General features: G+C 54.8%; 1 protein-coding gene across 1 annotated transcript; it reads right to left on the bottom strand.

Annotated features, from left to right (window-relative positions):
• Positions 1 to 1,793: 1,793 nt before the first annotated feature.
• TLCD2 (TLC domain containing 2) lies at positions 1,794 to 6,382 on the bottom strand. The gene is made up of 4 exons (XM_064165993.1): positions 6,131 to 6,382; positions 5,617 to 5,699; positions 4,687 to 4,769; positions 1,794 to 3,110 (listed from the first exon to the last, which is right to left on the bottom strand). The coding sequence occupies exons 1-4, from the start codon at positions 6,310 to 6,312 to the stop codon at positions 2,733 to 2,735; spliced, it is 726 nt and encodes a 241-aa protein (XP_064022063.1). The 5' UTR covers positions 6,313 to 6,382; the 3' UTR covers positions 1,794 to 2,732.
• Positions 6,383 to 9,009: the final 2,627 nt, after the last annotated feature.

Here is a 9,009-nt window from a genome sequence, read left to right as displayed (position 1 = left end):
AGGAGGTGTGAATGTACAGCTGAGCTATATCTCTCTGGTGACTAATTCCCTGATGGGGACATTCCCTTTAGTCCTGTGAACCTCTGTATGGGGCAATTACGGGGCAGATGCCTTCCCAAAGCCCTTCAAGCCAATGCCAGGGCTGCCCTTGGAGGTGGTGGAGTCACCATCCGTGGAAGTGTTTAAAAAGAGGCTGGATGAGGCACTTAGTGCCATGGTTTAGTTAATCAGCAGGTGTTAGGTGAGGGGGTGGATGATCCTGAAGGTCTTTTCCAACCTGATTAATTCTGTGATGGATGAGCACAGGGTATTTCCACGTCTGGCCACAGGGATCTGTGCAGCCGTTACTTAACCCACAATAGCACTGCAGGGAAATCATGCCTGATAAGAGGCTCCCAACACAGGCTTCCATGGCCCTTGAACACACACGCCTGGGGTACACGAGACCCACGTGACAGCAGGAATGTGGTAGCACAATCCAGGCCTTGAGAAACACCCCTGGTGTGGGAAGAGGCTGGAGGACACAGCCAGCATTGCTGAGTGGGTGCAGAGGCTGCACTAAGGACATGGTTCAGCAGAGCAGCTCCTGAAAATCTGGGTGTCAGTGATTCAAACCAAAGAGAAATCCCTGGCTGCTAGCTCTGCTCTGGCTAGGAGCTGTGAGTGCCACATGGGCAGCTAAGCACTGCTTGAGGTGACAAACCCAAACACCCAGTAGGTACCTCCTGCACCTGCAAGCTTCCCTGTGCTCTCTGCAAATAGAAACATAAGCAGCTTTGGCCACGAGTCATCTCCAGCCTCCCACTGCCCACACGTATCGCTTGTCTTTCCCTGCCCAGGCAGAAATGTGTCTCTTCCCTTCTTTTCCTCCTCAAAACAAAGTGCTACCCACTCCAAGCAGTGTGTTGCTTCATCCTGAGCCCCAGCTTTTCAAACTGAGGGAGAGATTTTTGAGTTAAAGGTTATTTGCCACAGGGAAAGCATGACAGACCCAGTGGATTTCTCAGAACCATTTACACGTAATCCTGAGTGGGATGATCTTGCTCTGATAAATGGCACTGGGCTGCTGGGAGAACAGATCAGGGTGTGGGAACTGGTGAGGAAAAGGGTATGTGGAGTAAAAATAATTTAAAATATATGGATTAAAGAAAAAAAAAAATCCTAGGAAGCCTGAAGGGGTAGAGTGAACCACAAGGATCCTAGCTTTGTTATAGGCTGGCATCTAGTGCTCCATCTCTGGAGGTGTTCAAGAAAACACTGGATGAGGCACTTAGTGCCATGATCTAGTTGATTGGATAGGGCTGGGTGCTAGGTTGGACTGGATGATCTTGGAGGTCTCTTCCAAGCTGGTTGACTCTATGATTCTATGAATGAGAACAGGGAAGCCACAGGCTGGGTGCTCTGCCTGCACCCTGCCCCATTTCACAGCCATCATGTCCCTTACTCAACAGGTCACAAGCAGCTCGGAGCAGCAGGGCTAAAGGTAGAGCTGCGGTGGAAGCTGGCACACAACCTGCCACCATTTAGCCTCTCAGTTGCCAGCCCCAAGGAAAGCACAGCCTCCACTTGCCTAGGAGAGCAGAAAAGCATCAGCAGGAACAGCAGAAACTTTCATTTTCCTCCACAGAAAGGAGGGGGTGGGAAAAGCCCAGGACTGTGCCAGTGCACAGTGTATTTTCACTCCATGGTGGGGAGACGCAGGATCAGCAGCACTGTGCTAAGCAGTGGCACCCCTGGAGCAGGCTGGGATGCTGAGTTCCTTGTCCTCCTCTAAGCCTCTACTCCTCAGGCAGTTTAATTTGCAGCCATTTATTAAAATCTTGTGTTAGTAAGAGCTCTTGCTGCTGGGCAAGAGCATTACACTGGGCTGTGCAGCAGAACTTTCCGTTCCTGATACATGCCCAAATCTCAGCAGATGCCTATGCCTGAAAACTCCACATCTGTGATGCCACACAGCATCATCCCAGCCAGCAACTCATGCCCTCCTGTGATCATTTGTGGGCACTTAATGTATCTGGGAGCAAAACAGCACAGAAAAAAATCCATTTGTCAGAAGTTGGTTGCCCACCCCTGAGCACAGTGCTGCAGTGTCCACTGCCCTGTGCTTTGTCCCCAGTCTGGCTCCCACAGTGGGCAGCAGCCCAACCAGATTGGTATCATCCTCTCCCTCCATCACCCACCTGGGACAATTTCCTTGGGGAGGACTCAGGAGTGCAGGGTTTGGCCTTTACTGGCCCTGGCTTCGAGGGCAAAACCTTGAAGACGCTCCTTCGTGGTGGTGTTCCCGTGGGAAGTGCCACAGAGAACTAAGAGCTAGGCACTGCATCCCATGACTGATGGGATGCTGTGGGCTGCAGCCTCAAGGGGTTAGAAACAGGCTGTGGTGTTTGGATGTCCAGAAGAGCAGTGGAGCAAACAGTGCTCTTCAGCTACCTTCTTAACTCAGCGGTGCCTCGTGGAGATGCAGGAGCTGTTGAGGCTTCTCTGAGCAGCTGCCAGTCACCCAGCCACGTCATCCAAAGGCACAGGGGAGCACAGCCCCAGTGCCTGCTCCATGGGCACCTTCTCTGCCAAAGGCTAAGGATCTGCAGCCACCAGCCCTCATGCTCTGTTAGTGCCGACCATCATCTCAAGCTACTGAAACAGCCACGTTCAACCTCCACTGTGCTTTGCTGGCCTCCTCCTCCACGGGCTTGGGACTGCCCATCCCCTGGACCCTGCGAGGCAAGGAGCTATTGATCCTTCTCCTGCTGCACATCCCGGCTGGACTTGAAGAAGTCACTGCGCAGCAGGCGGTAGAGGAGGATGATGTTCATGGGCGTCATGATTGCCATGCCCACCGTACCCACAGCGTAGGTGGCCAGGGGCACGTTCTGCCGGTTGAGGAGCAGCCAGCGAGCCATCCAGGCCAGCGTGGCGATGCGGAACACCACGTAGGTGCCCAGGTTGATGATGCTGTTGAGGCGGTAGCAAGTGGTGTGCACCAAGTTGGCCATGAGCAGGATCTGCCGCAGGTGGAGGAAGATGGAGTTGATCTCCACCAGTAAAGCCACCAGGGCAAACCCGACGTACTGATGGAGCAGCACTGCAATACTGAAGCAGACAATCACCTGAGAATGAGAAAGGAGACAGGCTGAGCCCTGGAGCTGGTTGCTCTCAGCTGCTGCAAGCTGAAGACATCTTGGGCACAGTGTGGTGAAGATGCGGAAATGGTTACCACACCAATGCCAAACCACTGGTAACCACCCCACACGTATCACTGCAGCATTGCAGCCTCCAGCCCGTGCTGCGGGCTCAGGCATGAGATAAAACCTCCCCACTGGTGCCTGAAACCTGAACAGATTGTTTTGTTTTCCAGTGGGAGCAAGAGGAAAGGCTTCTATAAACTCTAGGTTGGCAGAAAAGACAGAGCAGCCAGACCTACCCCTGCTTTTGTCACCTGGTTGTGGTCCAACAGGTTTTTCTGTACACAGAGAGCTGCTGTATGTAGCCCAGGGCTACAGTTGCTGCTGGCACAGGGATTCTCCCCAGAAGAGGTATGCTGCAGGGATTAAGCAGCTTTGGTGGATCAGAGAGCCCCATGGGATGCCCCAACTGGACTCAAACACCCTGTGGCTGCTGTATGCTGCAGCAGAGGACAGAGCTGCTGGGGGCAGGCAGAGCAGGGATGATTCCTGCCCCGCACCCTCCCTGCTGGGCAGAGGAGACAGGCTCTGCCTGCCCACACTTCAGTACACTCAGTCCTTTCTTCAGTTTATACCATTAATGCTGCTCTCTGTATTGGCTCTTTAATGAGATTATCTGCTCCCTGCTCGTTAAGTCACTGTCTTGGCCTGAATTAGCTCTATTGTGGAGATGACCTTTTAACTCACAAGCAGCAATGGCGAAGCCACAGGCTCATTGTGCTCTGCAAGACAGCAGGTCTGACCATCATGTCCCCTGTCTTATCCCAGGTAGGTCCTGGTGCCGTCCCTGTCCCCCATCCACAGGCCCTGCAGGTCCCAGTGCCTTCCCTGTACACTGAAGCATCTTTGCTGCTCAGCTCCAGGTTGCGCCACCACTCTGCCGTGCAGCATCCACAGCCTTCCAGCATCCAGACATGGGAAGTGATCAAAAAGAAACCCTCACCAGGTGCAGCCAGCTGCAAGACAGGCAGAGTGTACACTAGTGCACTCTTGCACCAAAGCTTCTCCAGCCACCTCAGCCCTGTGGTCATGGCTCTGACCCAAATGAGAGGACAGCACCCCGGAGAGTGGGAGGTGAAAGAAAGTGATGTGCAGCCCTTTCTGGCAGATGTTCAATTGGCTGAGAGCCATTAGGAGCTGAACTGCTTACTGGTGCCAGTAGGGATACCTGTGCCACTGTCTGTCCACACCACTGTTATCAGCTTCCCAGCCCAGCCCTCTTCCCCCACTCCTCTGTGCACACACAGTGTTTTTTCCTACCCTGTCTTTGGGTGCCTTTCTGCAGACCTTCAAAGAGTAGACAAGTCCTACAGGACCAAGATGAGCTCCAAACCTGGTTGTCTGGGCTCCTTTTCCCGAGCAGAAAAATCCAACAGATTGTTTGAACAGGCAGCAAATACCCACAACAGCAACAGCAAGAGCCTTGCTTGTGTTCCCCACCCCAGTTTCCCTGGGTACAAATGTCAGGGTCTGTTCATCATAGAGCAGCTGAGGGACTCACCACGGAGTGATGGAAGAGCAGCTCCCAGGACTGATGAAGTTTCTGATTGCACAACATGTCCACAAAGTCTTCAAGGAAATAACCTAGGATCAGAGAGGCCATGAGCAAAGAAGAAGGGCAGGAAGGGCTATGCCAAGGGAAGCCCCCACCCCAACAGGCTCTGCACCCGAGTGGGATGGGCAACCCCTTCAGTGAAGTGATGGCCACAGCTCAGGCCAAACCCTGGGTGGGTGGTGAGTCACACACAGAGCAACATCACATACAGCAAGAGAAGGAAATTGGTGTGGTTTGGGTCCCTCCTGCAGTCACTCTGTAGGACATGCTCCTAGGGACAGGCACTAACTGACTGATTGCTTGAATCTGTTCCTGGAGAAGGGTGACAGTGAAGGCAGCACATAGGCCCTCACTCACATTATTATCCCAGGATCAGATCCCACCCCATATAACCCTTAACAGCTGCAGCATTCTTTGCCATCAAACCAGCCCCATGTCAGCATTTTAGATGCTCAAGCTTCCCATGTTGGGAAACCTGTTAGCACTGAGCACAGAGCTGGTGGCACCTACGAGGCAGCAGGGAGGCTTCACACAGACGGAAGGCTCAAAGCTCCTGGCCTTCACATCAGCAGGTGTAGCTTGAGACTTTGGGGGGAGCTGCATCAGCCTCCTATCACAGGTACTTCTGGGATGCCTCAAGTCCTGGCTGTCCCACGAGGATGGTGGCAGACAGCCTGGTGCCCAGTACCTCCTGGCTGCGGGTGCCGTGGGACAGAAAGGAGCCACTGTCCTTTGCCAAGAATAGGACGATTGTCTGGAGTGCCTGAGCCAGCGCTGCCTGCAACGTGGCTCGAAGGACTCGTGACAGGCACTGCTGAGCCCCCGAAGACCTCCCGAGGGTGCAGGACAGGGGGCAGCCCCCTCCCCCCATCTCACCTACAGATACAGCAACCAAGCTGTGTGCCCCGGGTGGGTATGTGCCCACCAGATCCTCGGACAGCTCAGGGTGGAGGTAGAACCTGTGAGGAGAGGGGTTGTGAGTGGCAGGCAGCGTCTCTGGCTCCCAGTTCCCTTCCAGCATACACCTGGTGCTGCCAACACTCCCTGGAGCCCTCCTGTCCCCTTGGTCCCCCCGTGGCCACTCCTGTTCTTCAGTTCCCCCCAGAGTCTCCCTATCCTCTTGGTGCTCCCTGTGCCCCGATCCCCTTGGTGCCTCTCAATCCCTCCCCCATCCTCCAGTATCTCATAGTTTCCAGGTCTACATCCCTCAGGGTCCCCCAAGACCCTCATTCCCCCTCCCTCCCGGGTGGGGACTCAGTCTCCCCCGGTGCCCGCCTTGGCCGCAGGTTCCCGTCGGGGTCCGTCGACGTCTCCGTTTCCCCACGACAGCCCGGTGCCCTCCCCCGGGCCCAGGTGCCCTCCGGTTTTCTGCGGTGCCCAGGCCGCTCACCCCGCCAGCGCCCCGCCGCCGCTGAGCACACTATGGGCCAGCGACGTCCAGATGTTGCGCCACTTCCAGCGGTTGCGGCGGGCCGAGGGCGGCGGCGGTACCAACCGCTCCAGCTCCCGGTTCAACAGGCGGAAAGCAGCAAAGGAACCGGCCACCACCAGCAGCCCCGGGCTAAAAGCCATGGGCGTCCACCTGCCCGCAGCCTCTCCTGCGCTCCCATCGGCATCGGTTGCGCTGCCCGACGGCTCCACCTCGCCCTGCCCCGGGGCCCGCCCCGCCACCGCCCCGGGCACCGGCACCGGCACCGCCCCGGGCACTGGCACCGCCCCGGCACCGCCCCGCCCCGCCCGGCTCCCGAGGCCCGCCCTGCCGCCGCTCTGCCGCCGCCGTGGGCACCGGCATCGCCTCGGCACCGCCCTGCCGCGGCTGGGATGCGTAGCCCCGGGAAAGGGAACGGCGAGCATCGTCCCCAGGGGGCTGCGGGAATCGCCAGGACAGACAGGCACTGAGGACGCACAAGGCTGTCTCAAAGAGGGGGGAAACAGGAGAAAGGCACCCCGGGGGATGTCAGCCCTCCCCGGGACTCACCCGGCAGAAACGAATCGCAGAAACATCCAGGTTGGAAAAGCCCCCCAGGATCACCAAGTCCAACCTAGAACCCTCCTCACAGAGATTCACCTTCAACCATATCCCTAAGCACCACATCCAAACGATCCTTAAACACATCCAGGGTGGGTGACTCCACCACCTCCCTGGGCAGTTCATTCCAATCCCTGGCCACTCTCTCTATGAAAAGTTTTCTCTTAATGCCAATCTAAACCTCCCCAGTCTCATTTTGAGGCCATTCCCCCTCGTTCTGTTCCCAGTTACCTGTGAGAAGAGACCAGCAGCAGCCCCTCCGCAACGTCCCTTCAGGTAGTTGTAGACAGCAGTGAGGTCTCCCCTCAGCCTCTTCTTCCTCAAACTAACTATCCCCAGCAACCTCAGTCACTCCTCATAAGATTTATTCTCCAGGCCGTTCCCCAGCTTCATTGCCCTCCTCTGGACCCACTCCAGCACCTCCACATCTCTCTTGTGTTGTGTTGCCCAAAACTGAACACAGTACTCAAGGTGTGGCCTCACCAAAGCTGAGTACAAGGGGGATTGTGGACACACTCCTTGTTCCTTAGAACTTCCTCCTCCACCTCAGTGGCACTGGGTGGGTGAACACCTCACCTTTGAGATGCTGTGGCCAGTGGTCTTTCACCCCAAAGGAACCTCATCACATGGTGCCAGTGAGGCTCTTGCACCGTTGTAATGTGCTGTGAGCTGTCCCCCGCCCCAGGTAAGGACCTCCACACACAGCTGGTTCTCATCACACATCAAGCAAGCAAAAAGGTCCAATCACTCTGCCAAAAAAACCCTCCAAACAACCAAACAAAACCCAACACAGCACTGTTGTCCTCCATTCCCCTCTCCCATGCCAGGTCTCCTGGATGTCTAGGCTACTCCAACTTTGCTCTCCTATGGGAATTCAGGATCCCATACCGAGAAGTTCTTTAGTTCCATCCTACAGCTTTGCTGCTTTCCCAGCTTCCAGTAATTTGATCGCTCCCTCGTTGCTTTTTGATGTCTCCAGCAGAAGTGTGGCTGCTGCACAGACCTTGCCTCTCCTTTGTGGACAGGATGAGTCACCCTGTACACACTGATTAATGTCAAACTCTGCCTTTCCTTTGAGGCATTCATTTCAGATGAAATTTTCTACTTTCTTTTTGTTTAAACAGAAACGTGTGGAGCTTGAGCTCCCAGGCACTGCCCTGGCTAGGGTGATGGACACCAGAACACCAGCAAGCAATGTGCTGTTGGAAGAGAGGCTGAGGAAGGAAGTGATTAAATCAGATCTGAAGGAGAGGGGTGAGATAGTCTCAACTGATACGAACACATCTGTTCCTGATGCAGAAGTGTGCCTAAAAGCTGGACAGGACAATGTAATTTCAGGGTGGTTAAGTGGTGGGGAGACGCTGCCTGAAGTAATCGGCAGAGCTGATTGCTCAGGGGATTATAAATAATCTCATGTATTAGGACTTGAAGGATCACAGAGGCTAATCTGTTACTGAGAAGGCCAAATGCAGAGACATTTCTGTTTAGCAGAAGATATGCCAAAGAGAGGGAGGCAGGCCCGGGGCACCAAGGAGAAAATCGGTTAGCAATTAATTGTGGTATAAAATTGCAGGGAGCTGCTTTCCTAAGGAGGAGACCTCTGCAGTGGTTCAGCCTCTCAGAAATCTTGTCTGACTCTTTCCAAGATGAGAGCTTTGCTCTTCTCCTGCCTGCAGGTAAAGTCCCAGAGCATGGAACAGCCCCATTTATCCCCACTGCCCCTCCGTTCTGGTGTTACTCTGTCAAAGGTGAGCATTTGGCTCCAGTCAGGCACTGGAATAGTTAAAATGTTTCTGGACGCTGGAGAGCTTTTACCTACCACTTGCACACGTAAGGAATTTAAACCATGATTAATAGAGGCTCTGGTTCGGGGGCTTTGATCCCATTATCGGGCCACTAGTAGCAGCTACATACAAAGTGCTTTTGGGATACCTTCAGCCCAGATTCCACTTTATTTTCCCTGCCATCACGCAGTAGTTTCTTGCAAGCTCTTTTTTCCCCCAGCCATTTCTTCTTTTCTTGCTCACTCTCAAGCAATGACATTAAGCAGACGACTTCCAAACCCAGTTACAAACAAGTCCCTTGACGCCGGATCAAGCCAAATATTCAGCCACGTCCCCCAGGCTGGGAGGCCAGGCTTGTCCCGAGAGCAGAAGAGCAAGGACAGGAGCCGTCGGGCACAGCTGCCACAAGAGGTCCCTGCACGCTCGCCGCAGAGCGGGGGAGAGCAGTCCGCTCTG

This window comes from Pogoniulus pusillus, chromosome 27 (assembly GCF_015220805.1).
Source record: "Pogoniulus pusillus isolate bPogPus1 chromosome 27, bPogPus1.pri, whole genome shotgun sequence".
Classification (NCBI taxonomy): domain Eukaryota; kingdom Metazoa; phylum Chordata; class Aves; order Piciformes; family Lybiidae; genus Pogoniulus; species Pogoniulus pusillus.
The sequence above is the reverse complement of the archived record's forward strand: the minus strand, read 5'-3'. Positions and strand labels throughout refer to the sequence as shown.

Coding starts and splice junctions, on each gene's coding strand:
- TLCD2 (XM_064165993.1), bottom strand. CDS start 6,312: ATGGCTTTTAGCCCGGGGCTGCTGGTGGTGGCCGGTTCCTTTGCTGCT. Junction 5,700..6,130: donor GGCGGCGGGGCGCTGGCGGG/GTGAGCGGCCTG, acceptor CTCTCCTCACAG/GTTCTACCTCCACCCTGAGC. Junction 4,770..5,616: donor CTTGGTTGCTGTATCTGTAG/GTGAGATGGGGG, acceptor CTCTGATCCTAG/GTTATTTCCTTGAAGACTTT.